This window comes from Oryctolagus cuniculus, chromosome 10 (assembly GCF_964237555.1).
Source record: "Oryctolagus cuniculus chromosome 10, mOryCun1.1, whole genome shotgun sequence".
Taxonomy (NCBI): domain Eukaryota; kingdom Metazoa; phylum Chordata; class Mammalia; order Lagomorpha; family Leporidae; genus Oryctolagus; species Oryctolagus cuniculus.
Window position 1 is genome coordinate 97995581 of NC_091441.1, and position 15260 is coordinate 98010840.

The 15260-nt window shown below is 44.3% G+C and overlaps 1 protein-coding gene across 4 annotated transcripts in view; it reads right to left on the bottom strand.

Moving 5' to 3' along the window:
- RAD54L2 (RAD54 like 2) overlaps positions 1-15260 on the bottom strand; it is a 151328-nt gene that overhangs the window by 79206 nt on the left and 56862 nt on the right. For 3 of the 4 annotated variants that reach the window (XM_008260727.4, XM_070050757.1, XM_002713224.5), the window contains exon 2: positions 4230-4422. In XM_008260727.4, coding sequence (XP_008258949.1) covers positions 4230-4368 — 139 coding nt within the window. In that variant the 5' untranslated portion in view covers positions 4369-4422. Of the gene's footprint in view, positions 1-4216; positions 4423-15260 lie in introns of those variants that run through there. The other variant, XM_070050756.1, reaches the window with a different exon arrangement.

Below are 15260 nucleotides of genomic sequence, written 5' to 3' on the forward strand. Positions count from 1 at the left end.
AAAGATCTCAAAGTTACACTGAGTAAGCCCTCATCTTTGAACCTCAGTTTCCTCATCTGTAAAATATCTCTACACCAACACATAAGATTATCAGGACAATTAATTAAGACAGAGTGTGTCAAAATGCTTATAAGGGGATAGAGCTAAAGTAAGTACTAAACAGGAAATTAATAATTTGTATTAGATGTTTGTATTAGAAAAAAATGAAAATTAATGAGATATGCACATTCATAAGTTTGAAAGAAAGCCAAAATGAACCCCAAGAAAGTAAAATTTAAAAGATTTACCTGTTTAAAGAAGTATAAGGACTAATATTATAAAATAGAAATTACATTGAAACAAACACAGCAGAAGGGTTGACCAGTTCTTTGAAAAGTCATAATCTTGTAAGTTATTGTTATCCAATAGAGATGAAACTTCAAATAAAAAGGGCCAAATAACAGTTCCTTGTTGAAAGGGCTTCTCAAATCGCAACACTATTGACATTTGGCCCAAATCATTATTGGGGAAGGGGCTGTCCCATTTATTACAGGGTGCTCAGCATTCCACCAACACTAGTAATATGCTCATCCCCACTTGCAGGAGCCATGACAACCAAAAATGTCTTCACACATTGTAAACTGTCCCCTCGAAGGCAAAACCATTCCAGGTTGAAAGCCACTGCTCTAAGAAAACAAAGGATCACATCACACTGTAACAGCTAAGACAGGATTATTCATAGCTGTTCCTAATTTTAGAATAACTGGCCACTTTGTCCATTAGGACAGAAAATGACAGTAAGCCAAGGTAGCAAGGGCAAACTAAAGAAATAGGGACCAGATGTTTCTGCAAAACTGCAATGTTCATGTGAAAGGAAAAGTTATGAGTTAAAACAGCTGCGGAGCCCCTACAAGCAACAGAACTGACTTTAATTCCTAGGAATGAAAAGTCATTCTAGTGAAATATAAAGATGGTCTTGGAGTCAAATTCCAAAAAGTTGGGTACTCTAGCAGAGCAAGAAAACGGGGCAATACCTAATGTGACTTTTTTAAAAAAATTAATCTTAATAAACAATAAAAATTAATCACTTCAAGTTTTAAATATTTATTAGGGGCAAGCATGTGGCACAGTGGTTAAGTCACCTCTTGAGATGCCCCTATCAGAATCCTGTGTTGAGGCTCAGCTCTGCTCCAGTTCCAGCTTCCTGCTAATGCACACCCTGGGAGGCAATAGATGATGGCTCAAGTACTCAGGTCCCTGTGACCCACATGAGAGACCAGATTGAGTTCCTGGCTCCTGGCTTCAGCCTGGCCCAGTGCTGGGTATTGTATGCATCTGGGGAAAGAACAAGTGGTTGGGAGCTCTCTGTCTTTGTTTTTCAAATAAATAAATAAATATATTTAACCTAAGAATTAAGCAAATATTCTTTTCAAAAAAAATTGTACAACTGTAGTATTCCAAGTAGAGTCACAATTAAATTGTCACTTCTAAATGAATAATGGGGGCCAGTGCTGTGGTGCAGTGGGTTAATGCCCTGGCCTGAAACACCTGCATCCCATATGGGCGCCAGTTCAAAACCCGGCTACTCCACTTCCAATCCAGCTCTCTGCTATGGCCTGGGAAAGCAGTACAAGATGGTTCAAGTCCTTGAGCCCCTGCATCCACGTGGGAGACCAGAAGAAGCTCCTGGCTCCTGGCTTTGGATCAGTGCAGTTCTGGCCGAAGCGGCCAATTAGGGAGTGAACCATCGAATGGAAGAACTTTCTCTCTCTCTATCTCTCCTCTCTCTGTGTAACTCTGACTTTCAAATAAATAAATAAACCTTTTAAAATAAATAAATAAATAATGATAAAGTCCTCAGGAACATATCACATAATTTTTTAATATAGTTACCTCTCAGTAACGACAGGGGATTGGTTTCAGGAACACCCAACTTCCCACAGACACCAAAACCCAAGGATGCTCAAGTCTTTTATGTAAAATGGCACAGTATTTGCATATAACCTATGTATATCCTCCTGTATACTTTAAATCACCTTTAAATTACTTCTATTATCTAATAAAGTAGTTATATAAATAGTTGTTATATTGTATTATCCAGGGAATAATGACAAGAAAAAAGTCTGAATGTGTTCAGTAAAGATGCGGTTTTTTTCTTTGAATGTTTTTATCCAAGGTTGGTTGAATACTCAATGTAGAACTTATAGATACCAACTGTAATTAAGAATCTAATAAGGAGAAGAGGATCCCAAGAAGCCAGGACGGAAGATAGCATGTATATATCCACTTAGTCACCACTGGCATCTAAAATTTAATCTTAACATAACAGGAGTACTAGAGGTTTCTGAAAATATAATTCTGAGAACCCAAGTAATGAAAAATAGAAAGTGATGCACACACTTAGGGATTCTAACACCATTCTCAAGAACAAAGAGAACCAAGCAAGACAGTGTACTCTCACATCTTCATTGTTTTCCAGTATTTCTACTCGTTATACTTTAAAGAAACAACCTGCAGAATCAGTAGGGGAGATTCCAACTGAATAAGCTAACAATTTAGTAAATGCTACTGCTGGGGGAAAAATAAGTGAAATGATCATTTCCCTGCCAAGGGTAAAGTAGAGATGGGACAGAGATTTCTGGACAGGATAAGGGAGGGAAAATTGATTCTTGAGTCAAATGGTAGCTGTTACAATGAATGAGAACTGAAGACAGTAACATCAGCAAAGAGTGAAGGTCAATGCTAGAATCTGGAGACGGCAGCAGTGCTTCCTCCTAGGCTTCTTCAGATCTAAGTAATGATGATCCAAATGCAATGTTCAGTTCCACTAGAGTGGTCTGTTATGAAGACAAACAGGAACAGTCTACTCAGTGAGTAGAATCTTACAAACAACTAAATGTTATACAGCAAAGACTGTGGTTAGACAGATGACTTAACATTAGACTCAAGGTTAAAAGAAAAAGCCCTGGGACAATGTTTGGCTTAGCTGTTAAGATGCCATTTGGGCCGGCGCCGCAGCTCACTAGGCTAATCCTCCACCTTGCGGCGCCGGCACACAGGGTTCTAGTCCCAGTCGGGGCACCGGATTCTGTCCCGGTTGCCCCTTTTCCAGGCCAGCTCTCTACTGTGGCCAGGGAGTGCAGTGGAGGATGGCCCAAGTGCTTGGGCCCTGCACCCCATGGGAGACCAGGAGAAGCACCTGGCTCCTGCCATCGGATCAGCGCAGTGCGCCGACCGCAGCCTCCATTGGAGAGTGAACCAACGGCAAAGGAAGACCTTTCTCTCTGTCTCTCTCACTGTCCACTCTGCCTGTCAAAAAAAAAAAAAAAAAAAAGACATTTGGATCCAGCAACCTGTACTGAAGTGCCTGGGTTCAAGACATGACTCTGTTCCTGATTCCAGCTTCTTGTTGATGTGTTCCCAGTGATGGCTCAAGTAGTTGGGTCTCTGCTACCTATATGAAAGACCTAGATTGAATTCCTAGTTCCTGGCTTGAGCCTGGCCCAGTCTCAGTGGTTGCGGGCATGTGGGGAGTACCCAGAGGAGGGAAGCTCTCTTTCTGTCTCTCAAATAAATGTGGAAAAAAGAAATAAGAAAAAGTTATTTCTTTAAATAAAGAAAAGAAAAGGGCGAGTGTCACTTCTAGAAATTGAAAGCAAAGGAAGAAGCGAGCTGAACAAACCCAATAGAGGGAGTCTAGGGGTGACCTACCAGCTACAGAGACATAGTTCCCTCTCAATAGGAGCAGTTTAGTCAGCAGAAGTAGCCAGCAGGCAGAGCAGCACTGCATAAGATGCAGTCAGCTCTCTAAGGTGTGAACCTGAGAATCTCTCCCCCAGACAATTTCCTCAGAACAGGAGCAGAATGATGAAAACTCACAGGCCACCCACAACTACCCAACATCTGCTGAAAGGATCCAGACCTCCAGGCTGCAAAGTTTTACCATAAGGAGCCTGCCATCGACTTCTCTTGGGCAACCCTGCTTCATTCCCAAATCTCTGGACCAGAGTCTAGACATCTGCCATAGGCAAGCTAAATGCTAAAGGTTCTTCCATTTCTAAAACAAAGCTTACGTGAAAGAACTATAATCCACTTTCTGGGATTCAGCATGAGCTCATTGTTGCTAAGACAGCAGTCTGTGTCTTCTCGCTGTAAGCCTACAAAATTCAAGTGAAAATACCACACTCCCCGAGAAAAAATTCCATCCGAACAAAGGATAAGGTGACGTGCCACTCACTAGAGCCACTCACCATCCAGCAGGTCTTCCTCGTCATCCCTATCGTGCTCCTCCACTGCCACCTCCTCCTCCTCCTCCTCCTCTTCCGCATCCTCCAGCTCCACGTCCGGGTCCAGGTCTGGATCGCTCCCTGAGGCGGATTCGTCTGACATGGCTCCCAGAGGTCCTCAATGGGCATTACCGACTCATGGTCCACTGTAGGGGTCCTATGAGGAAGACAAGAGCCAGCAGAATTACCAACAGTTTCACTTAGGAACACAAAACTTTCAAGAAAAAAGATGCTGAAGATCAATCTCCCAGAGCTTTTCTAAGCAAGGGAAGCTAACATATCCAAATCTCAGCCTTCCCGAGTATGCTGCCCTGAGACAGGTTTTGGAGACCCTACCCAGTTCAAGCTGCCCTTGGATGCTTTTACAATAAAATATCTTAAAGTAACAATAAAATTATGTTCCTCATAATTCCCATTTGCTCATTCTTCCCTGCATCAACTGTTTCTTGAGCATCAACTCTCTTTATATGTATACACACACACACACATACACACATATATGTATAGATAATCCCAGGTGCTATTCCAGGCTGTGACGACACAGGAAGGAGTGCTAGAATCTAGTATGTGCCAGAAGGAGCTGCCATTTTACATAAGGGAGCCAAGGAGAAGGAGTGTGTTCTGGGCAGAGTGATCATCAAGGGCATAGCCTTGCAGTGGGTATGACTGGGAATACTCAGGGAATAAGAAATGGATCTTAGCTAGGACAATAAGAAATGGGTCTTAGCTGGCCTTCAAGCACTATAAGGAGATCATTCATTTTCCAATCACCTGAATGAAAGGCTTCTAGTGGCAGTTCGCTCTGCCACAGTCACTCCTCCCAATCAAGTCAGGGGCCCAAAATGCTGCTGCAGCTTTGTCTTCTTTCAGGTTCTTGCCTGCCTCTTGCCCAGTTCCAGCCCCATTTTTTTTTTTAATTTTTTTTAATTTTTTTTTTATTTATTTATTTTTTTTTGACAGGCAGAGTGGACAGTGAGAGAGAGAGACAGAGAGAAAGGTCTTCCTTTTGCCGTTGGTTCACCCTCCAATGGCCGCCGCGGCCGGCGCGCTGCGGCCGGCGCACCGCGCTGATCCGATGGCAGGAGCCAGGAGCCAGGTGCTTTTCCTGGTCTCCCATGGGGTGCAGGGCCCAAGCACCTTGGCCATCCTCCACTGCACTCCCTAGCCACAGCAGAGGGCTGGCCTGGAAGAGGGGCAACCGGGACAGAATCCGGCGCCCCGACCGGGACTAGAACCCGGTGTGCCGGCGCCGCTAGGCGGAGGATTAGCCTAGTGAGCCGCGGCGCCGGCCACCAGCCCCATTTCTTCCAAGAAGGTTTTTCAAAGTGTCCCAGACTTCTGGAATCATATTCCTTCTTCTGAACACCAGTGACCATACTAACCACACTATCAATTTTTATTAAAGGTTTCACATGGGCTATATGGGAAAGTGGTTTGTCTTTTTGGTCCGTGATCCAAACAAAATGGAAGGGAGAGAACATGGTAAATAATCTTTTATAAGACAAGGTACTGGAACTGGCACTGTGGAGTAGTAGGCTAAGCCTCCGCCTACAGTGCCAGTATCCCATATGGGCGAGAGTTCATATCCTGGCTGCTCCTCTTCCAATCTGGCTCTCTGCTATGGCCTGGAAAAGCAGTAGAAGATGGCCAAAATACTTGGGCCCCTATATCTGTGTGGGAGACCTGGAAGAAGCTCCTGGCTCCTGGTTTCAGATTGGCCCAGCTCTGGTCATTGCATTCCCATTTGGGAAGTGAACCAGCAGAACTTTCTCTCTGTCTCTCCACCTCTCAAATAAATAAAATTAAAAAAAAAAAAAAAAAAAAGACAAGCTACTACAGACACAACATCAACAATCAGGTCATCCTTAAATTCTTCCCATCTCCCAAAACAAAACTGAAGCACAAGTCTCTAATTATTCAACACAAAAACTTTTCCAATACTGCCATCTTTTACTTAGGTTCAGATATAATTTGAAACACAATTTCTATCTGCTTAACAAAAACAGGGAAAAAAATAAAGCAAACTGAATCCCTTTAGAGTTTTGGAAAATTAGAACTTAAGTTTAGGACTGCCAAGAGTTAAAATTTACAGGAGTTGGGGCCAACTTTTGATGCAGCAGATTAAACTGACACTTGCTGCACTGGCAGATCCACAGAGTGCCAGTTTGTTTGTTTTAAAAGATTTATTTATTTATTTATTTATTTGGAAGTCAGAGTTATACAGAAAGAGGAGAGGCAGACAGAGAGAGAGAGAGAGAGAGAGAATCTTCTATCCACTGGTTCACTCCCCAGTTGGCTGCAATGGCAGGAGCTGTGATCTGAAGCCAGGAGCCAGGAGTTTCCTCCGGTCCTCCTACATAGGCGCAGGGGTCCAAAGATTTGGGTCATCGTCCACTGCTTTCCCAGGCCATAGCAGAGAGCTGGATTGGAAGTAGAGCAGCCAGAATTTGAACCGGCACCCATATGGGATGCCGGCACTGCAGGAAGCTGCTCTACCCGCTATGACACAGCACCAGCCCCAGAGTGCCAGTTTGAGTCCCAGCTGCTGTACTTCCCATCCAGCTCCCTGTTAATGTGCCTGGGAGAGAAAGAGAACATGGCTCCACGTGGGAGACTCAGACGGGGTTCTGCACTCCTGGCCTCAGCCTAGACCAGTGCTGGCCACAGAAGTTATCTGGAGAGTAAACCAGCAGATTTAAGATCTCTCCCTCTGTAACTCTACCTTTCAAATCTTTTTTTTTTTTTTTTGACAGGCAGAGTGGACAGTGAGAGAGACAGAGAGAAAGGTCTTCCTTTTGCCGTTGGTTCACCCTCCAATGGCCGCCGCGGCCGGCGCGCTGCGGCCGGCGCACCACACTGATCCGATGGCAGGAGCCAGGAGCCAGGTGCTTTTCCTGGTCTCCCATGGGGTACAGGGCCCAAGCACCTGGGCCATCCTCCACTGCACTCCCTGGCCACAGCAGAGGGCTGGCCTGGAAGAGGGGCAACCGGGACAGAATCCGGCGCCCTGACCAGGACTAGAACCTGGTGTGCCGGCGCCACTAGGCGGAGGATTAGCCTAGTGAGCCGCGGCGCCGGCCTCAAATAAATCTTAAAAAAAAAAAAAAAAAAGAATAATTTAAATATCTTTGGTTCATTCAGTAGGTATTAGAAGCAGTAACTCAATTAGATTTTCAGCAACTTTTGGAAGTAAAATTTATTTCTCAACATTTGTAGTGAAATGCACCTAAAAATTACATATTGGGGCTGGTGCTGTGGTGTAGCAGGTAAGGCCACTGCGTGCAGTGCCAACATCCCATATGAGCACTGGTTCGAGTCCCAGCTGCTCCACTTCTGATCCAGCTCTCTGTTATGGCCTGGGAAAGCAGTGGAGGATGGCCCAAGTCCTTGGGTCCCTGCACCCGCATGGGAGACCCAGAGGAAGTTCCTGGCTCCTGGCTTCAGATCAGCACAGCTCCAGCCATTGCAGCCATTTGGGGAGTGAACCAGTGGATGGAAGACCTCTCTCTCCCTTTCTCTGCCTCTCTTTTTTTCTGTGTAGCTCTTTCAAATAAATAAATAAATATTTTTTAAAAATGAAAAATAAAAATTACATATAATTCAACAACTACTCTGTTTGCAAGTCAGTGCTCATAATCAGCATAACCCCTATTTTATCCTACTATCTGAGATAAGCGCATTTTCCTGGCAGCATGATTGACTGATTATGGAGTGGCTTTCAGAGTAAAATTTTTAATTAGCAGTTATATTGAAGTAACCTGAATTCCTGTCATTTTGGAGGAGAAATTGTATGGTGATGATGACACCACTTACAGGTAAATAGTAACAAGGAAAAGCCTTCTAGATGCCCCCAGTCAACAAACCTCAGTCCCACACTCCCAATAAAAGCAAAAATCAATTAAAAATTCAACAACCACACACAATGTTATGACACAAGAGATACTGATTCAGTCCTCGATTCAAAATAGTTTTTTTAATATTTATTTTATTTATTTGAAAGAGAGTTACAGAGAGGTAGAGCCAGAGAAAAAGAGAGGTATTACATCCACTGATTCACTCCCCACATGACCGCAACAGCCAGAGCTGAGACGATCTGAAGCCAGGGAACCTGGAGCTTCCTCCAGGTCTCCCACACAGGTACGGGGGCCCAAGGACCTGGGCCACCCTCCACTGTTTTCCCAGGCTATAGCAGAGAGCTGGATGGGAAGTGGAGCAGCTGGGACATGAACCGGCTCCCACATGGGATGCCAGCGCTGCAGGCAAGGGCCTTAACCCACTGCGCCCCAATGCTGGCCCCCAAAACAGTTTTTTTTTTTTTTTTTTTAATTTTTGACAGGCAGAGTGGACAGTGAGAGAGAGAGAGAGACAGAGAGAAAGGTCTTCCTTTGCCGTTGGTTCACCCTCTAATGGCCGCCGCGGCCGGCGCGCTGCGGCCGGCGCACCGCGCTGATCCGATGGCAGGAGCCAGGAGCCAGGTGCTTTTCCTGGTCTCCCATGGGGTGCAGGGCCCAAGCACCTGGGCCATCCTCCACTGCACTCCCTGGCCACAGCAGAGGGCTGGCCTGGAAGAGGGGCAACCGGGACAGAATCCGGCGCCCCGACCGGGACTAGAACCCGGTGTGCCGGCGCCGCTAGGCGGAGGATTAGCCTAGTGAGCCGTGGCGCCGGCCCAAAACAGTTTTAAAATAGACAATTCTTTAACATAGTACCCAGAAAATAGAGGGGATACAGGGATGTTGAAAACCAGGTAGCAAAATACAGTGACATAGAAGGAATAGGCTGTACTGTCCTATAGTACAGTAGCAGGACTATCATTCACAGCAATTTTTAATGTATTTTTTAAGGAATTAGAGAGGAGTTCAAAGGCTCCCAACACAAAGAAATGATAAATGTCTAAGGTGATATAAATGCAATGATTGGATCATTACATTCTGCATGTGTTTAGCAAATTATCACGCTGTGCCATATACAATTATTACACATTAATTTTAAAAACAACAAAATTTAAAAATAGTATCTAGACTACCAAATGACAAGAGACTGGAAAGCAATGAGATCTTTCAATCCCATCAAATTTGGTTTTTCTCTTTCCTTCCCTTCCACGGGCCACTAAATTCCTTTAGAGATTTATAATGTACTCTTTTCTTTGCTTTTAAGAACCACATCAATTACTAAAAGGTGAAATTTTGCTGTTACCATCTCCTTCCAAGAGGCAACTTAGGGAAAATCAGGAAAGTTGGTCTAGGGGCAGCACAAAGTCATTACATTCTGTCTCCAAGAGCCCCCAAGACACCTCCATGGGTAGGGGGTAAGGGATGGGGGTGGCAGAACAGCCTTTCAGAACACAGGACCCAGAGCCCCGAGTCAAGAACCTGGCTTTTAGTAGAACTGTTAGACAAATGTGAAGGTTAAAATTGATATTATAAAAATAGACCTCCCCCATGTACTCCTCATTCCATGTGAAACACTGTTTCAAATCACCAGGCTCTGCCTATAATACACAGACAAACTAGAGAGTAGTGACAGGGGTACTGCACCTTTACCAGGTCCTATGTTCCTACAAAGCCAATTCTGGGAATCAAATTCTATTTTAATGAAATAGGAGAACTCGCTATTTAAAGAAATCCTAAAAAAGAACCACTCTGAAAAGCAAATAATCAAACCCTAAGCATGTTAATAAGTCTACAGTTTAATACACTGGATTGCAAAAAGAAGGCTATAATTATGAAGAAACACACAACCAATTCTAGTCCAGCCTCTCACAGCAATCTTAGGAGAAAAGGAAAAGGCTATTCTGTCCTGTGAACATTACCAACAATGACACCTCCCTGTGGAGTAACGTCTGGCCAAGAATTAACAGAATTAATTATGTGAACACAGCACTAAGAAATATCCCAGAGGGAAAACACACAGGAGGATGGACGGACACACACACAGTCTTTGCTCACAAAACAGACCATCTCTGGAGAGTCCACATCGAAATCACAGGACTGTGAGTACATACTCACTATCTCATCACCATGGTGATATAGGAAATGACCCCCTAAAATACCAGAATTTGGGGTACCATCCAATATCACCATATGCTATCACCATAAAAGAGTGAGCCGGACATACCATGTCCCAGGCTTTTAATCCACTCTCAAAGGGGAGTGGTTAATTAACCTGATTGGCTGGTGGACACCCAGGTGTGGCCAGGTAGGGTCATGAGGTCACACAGGGGCGCGGCAAAGTTACCAGGTAGGGTGTGAGGTCACGCAGGAGCATGGCGAAGGTGTGATCTTCCAGCTAACAAATCTAATTGATTTTAACCGGTATGCCTGCCTACTTCATTGGGGCAGTCGATGCAATTTTAGGGACATCTTCATGGTCCTCAACGGCATCATAATCCTGTCTCTTAAATAAAAGAATCCTTTCCAAACTCCTCAATTTTTTTTACTTTGAATATATTAAATTTCCTCAAATGATCTCAAAGCAATTCCATGGCAAGGGCAACTGCCTTTTCTTACATGAAGAATATATATATATATATATATATAAAAAGCTGGATTTAACCTAATTTGCAAGTGAAACAAAACTTTAAAAGCAAAAAAGAAAATTCAATCCAATGCCTCCAAAGAAGCCCATTAGTCTAAGAATTCATATAATCCAAAGAGTTCAGTTAACACACAGTAGTCACTGAGTACCCACAAGATTCTTCCAGTCTGCTGAGATCCACTGTGAATACAAAAGTTACTGCCAGCTCCGGCCATTGCAGCCATCTGGGGAGGGAACCAGCGGATGGAAGACCTCTGTCTCTACCTCTCTCTATAACTCTTTCAAATAAATAAAATAAATCTTTAAAAAAAAAGTTACTGCCAAACACTTTCCTGAGCAAGACAAAGACATTGTTCCAATCACACTCAAAATGACTTTAAACCTCCAGGTAGACCAAATGCCTTTTGCTTATCTGTTAATTACCTGAAGCAGCCATTGAGCTAAACTGACACAGTTCAACATCTTTCACTCTGTAATATATTCAAACTTTTAGCAATTTAGAACTTATGACAAAAAGAAACACATTAAGACAACAAGGAACAGGGCCACAGGAGAGAATTCCAAAAGACAACACAATGGAGCCAGGCCCAGTGAACTGGTACCACACATTACAGAGGCCCTTAAGAGACATGTTTACAAAATCAGCTACGAAACCTAAATTCCAGTCACAACCCTATCTCAATGGGTAACCAGCTGCATGACTGTGCAACTCAGTTCTCTTTCCCAGCTTCACTTACCTACTCTCAGACCAGCCAGGCACAGAAATGGGCCTGAGTTAATCTTCAAGATCCCTTCCAGACTGAAAACCAGGAGTTCTCAAGGGGTGACTCAGGGACTCCTGGGGCTCCTCAAGGCCCCTTCATGGAAGCCACAAAGTCAAAATCATGCATGGTTTGAGCTACCAAAGTGCCAGTTAGGTCCACGTGCATACCACCCTGAAAACGTCCAGGTTAGAGCAATATGGTTTGTTTTTGTTTTAAGATTTATTTATTTGAAAAGCAGAATTACAGAGAGGCGAGCCGGCGCCGTGGCTCAATAGGCTAATCCTCCACCTTGCGGCGCCGGCACACCGGGTTCTAGTCCCGGTTGGGGCGCCGGATTCTGTCCCGGTTGCCCCTCTTCCAGGCCAGCTCTCTGCTATGGCCAGGGAGTGCAGTGGAGGATGGCCCAGGTGCTTGGGCCCTGCACCCCATGGGAGACCAGGAAAAGCACCTGGCTCCTGGCTCCTGCCATCGGATCAGCGTGGTGCGCCGGCTGCAGCGGCGGCCATTGGAGGGTGAACCAACGGCAAAGGAAGACCTTTCTCTCTCTGTCTCTCTCTCTCACTGTCCACTCTGCCTATCAAAAAAAAAAAAAAAAAAAAAAAGCAGAGAGGCAGAGGCAGAGAGAGAGAATGAGGTCTTCCAGAATCTGCTGGCTCACTCCCCAGATGGCTGCAACAGCTGGAGTGGTGCCGATCTGAAGCCAGGAGCCAGGAGCTTCCTCCACGCCTCCCACAGGGGTGTGCAGACCCAAGGACTTGGGCCATCTTCCATTGTTTTTCCAGGCCATAGCAGAGAGCTGGATTGGAAGTGGAGCAGCCAAGACTAGAATCGGTGCCCATATGGGATGCCAGCACTGCAGGCAGCACGGCTTTACCCGCTATGCCACAGCACTGGCACCAGCAATGGTTTTTTTTTCTCTTTTGTTTTTGGGCAATGGGTTTTTATATACAAAATAGACAAAGTTCTTTGATCTGCTTTCATATTCTACATTGCAATTAACCTTTAAGAAACCAATGCCTGTCAATTTTGGTACACTATCACAGAATATACACAATTATCTGAAAAGACTATTAAAACACTCCTCTTTTCCAGCTACATTTCTGTGTGAACTGGTTTTCTTCATGTGCTTCAACAATGCAGTAAGTAAACAAGAAAACAATCAGAACAGACTAGATATAGAATAGCAGATCTGAGAATCCAACTGTCTCTATTTACCAGACATTTTCAAATTTTCAAATGTGTAAAACAATTCTACTCTACGTTTTTGTTTTAGAAAATGTTTTTCATTAAAAATTTTATTTGTTAAAATACAGTGAGTTTTTTTAGTGTATCAAATATTTTTAAATGTCCTTTAATTTCTAATACTGATAGATATAAACCACATAAACAAAAGCTCCTTGAGGCCCTCAATAATTTTTAAAGGTATATAAGAGTTCTAGGGCCAGCGTTGTGACACAGTGGGTTAAAGCCCTGGCCTGCTGTGCCGGCATCCCATATGGACACCAGTTCAAGTTCCGGCTGCTCCACTTTCTATCCAGCTCTATGCTATGGCCTAGGAAAGCAGTAGAAGATGGGCCAAGTCTATGGGCCCCTGTACCCGTGCGGCAGACCTGGAAGAAGCTCCTGGCTCCTGGCCTCGGATCAGCTCAGCTCCAGCCACTGCGGTCATTTGGGGAGTGAATCAGTAGATGGAAGACCTCTCGCTCTCTGGCTCTACCTCTCTCTAACCCTTTCAAATAAATAATGTAAATATTAAAAAAAAAAAAAGAGTTATAAGACCAAAACATTTGAAAGCTGCTGTCCTAAGACTGTAAGACTTAAAGATTTATGAGCTCCTCCTTCAAATTTTCAAGCATCACAAAGAAAAATTTGTGATTTTTTAAATAAAGATTTATTTGTTTATTTGAAAGGTAGAATTATAGAGAGGCAGAGGCAGAGACATAAAGAGGCCTTCCATCCGCTGGTTCACTCCCCAAATGGCTGCCAACAGCTAGAGCTGGACCAATCTGAAGCCAGGAACTTCTACCAAGTCTCCCACACAGGTGCAGGAGCCCAAGGACTTGGGCCATTTTCTACTGCTTTCCCCAAAATAATTGTATTTTTTAAATGTAAAAAGCACAGAGCCAGTGCCGTGGCACAGCAGGTTAGGCCACCACCTGCAATGCTGGCATCCCATGTAGGTGCTGGTTCATGTCCAGGTTTTTCCACTTCCGATCTAGCTCTCTAATGACCTGGGAAAGTAGCAGAAGAAGGTCCAAGTGCTTAGGTTCCTGCCACTCATGTGAGAAACCCAGATGAAGCTCCTGGCTTTGGCCTGACCCAGCCCTTGCCATTGCAGACATTTAAGGAGTGACCAGCAGATATAAGATCTCCCTTCCTCCCTACCTCCCTTTCCTTCTGATCACTCTTTCAAATAAATAAAAATATTTAAAATGTAATAAGCAGGGGTTGGCATTGTGGCATAGCAGGTTAAGCCACCACCAGCAATGCCAGCATCCCATATGTGTACCAGTCGAAGTCATGGCTGCTCCACTTCTAATTCAGCTCCCTGCTAATGCCTTGGGAAAGCAATGAAAGAAGGCCAAAGTGCTTTGGATCCCTGCATCCACATGAGAGACCTGGAAGAAGCTCCTGGTTTCTGGTTTCAGCCTCACCCAGCCCCAATCGTTGTAGCCATTTAGGGAGTGAACCATTGGATGGAAGATCTCTCTTTCTCTCTGTGTAACTCTGCCTTCTAAATAAATCATTTTTAAAAAAATGTAATAAGCAGAGGAACAAATTATGTGATCATAAAATATTTGAACTACTCCATATTATATCCAAATAAAAAACTATAAGGGGCCAGTGCTGTGGCGCAGTGGGTTGGAGCCCTGGCCTGAAGTGCTGGCATCCCATATGGACGCCGGTTCTAGTCCCGGTTGCTCCTCTTCCGGTCCAGCTCTCTGCTGTGGCCTGGGAAAGCAGCAGAACATGGCCCAGGTCCTTGGGCCCCTGTACTCACATGGGAAACCTGGAGGAGGCTCCTGGCTCCTGACTTCGGATCAGCTCAGCTCCGGCTGCTGTGGCCATTTGGGGAGTGAGCCAACGGATGGAGGACCTCTCTCTCTGTCTCTGCCTCTCTCTGTAATTTTGTCTTTCAAATAAGTAAAATAAATCTTAAAAAAAACTATACAATTAACCTGACATATAAATGATATGTGCTAGTTACCATGTAAATGTAATTAGCCTTTAAAAGCAAACTGTTTCAGTGAATGAAGTAATGACTACATTTGCAGAGTCACATTTTTACTTTATTCCACTGAATCTCCACTATCCAAGCCCCATTTAAAATGGCCAAGGACTGAGGTCCCCAGTGTTCTCAAAAACCCCACAGCTTAAGATCTTCAGCAGGACACTTCTGCAGGGTCAATCCTAGACAGTCTGGAAGAATGGGTATTGGGAAGATATGAGCTAAAACAGGGTTGACAGTCTTGGCTATGAGAAGCCTATGTGACACTGGCACTACAGGCACTGCTCCACCCAACACAAACCTGGGCTCTGAAAAATTCACTCACACATTAAAACATCAGTGTTCATATGAAGGTGGTAAAGGGGGATAGGGACAGAAGATCTTTGAATACAGTGGATGATCAGGCAAGCGTGTAAGCAATTCTGGCAAGATATGTCACCATTCAACTTGTGAGCCTGTGTCTCT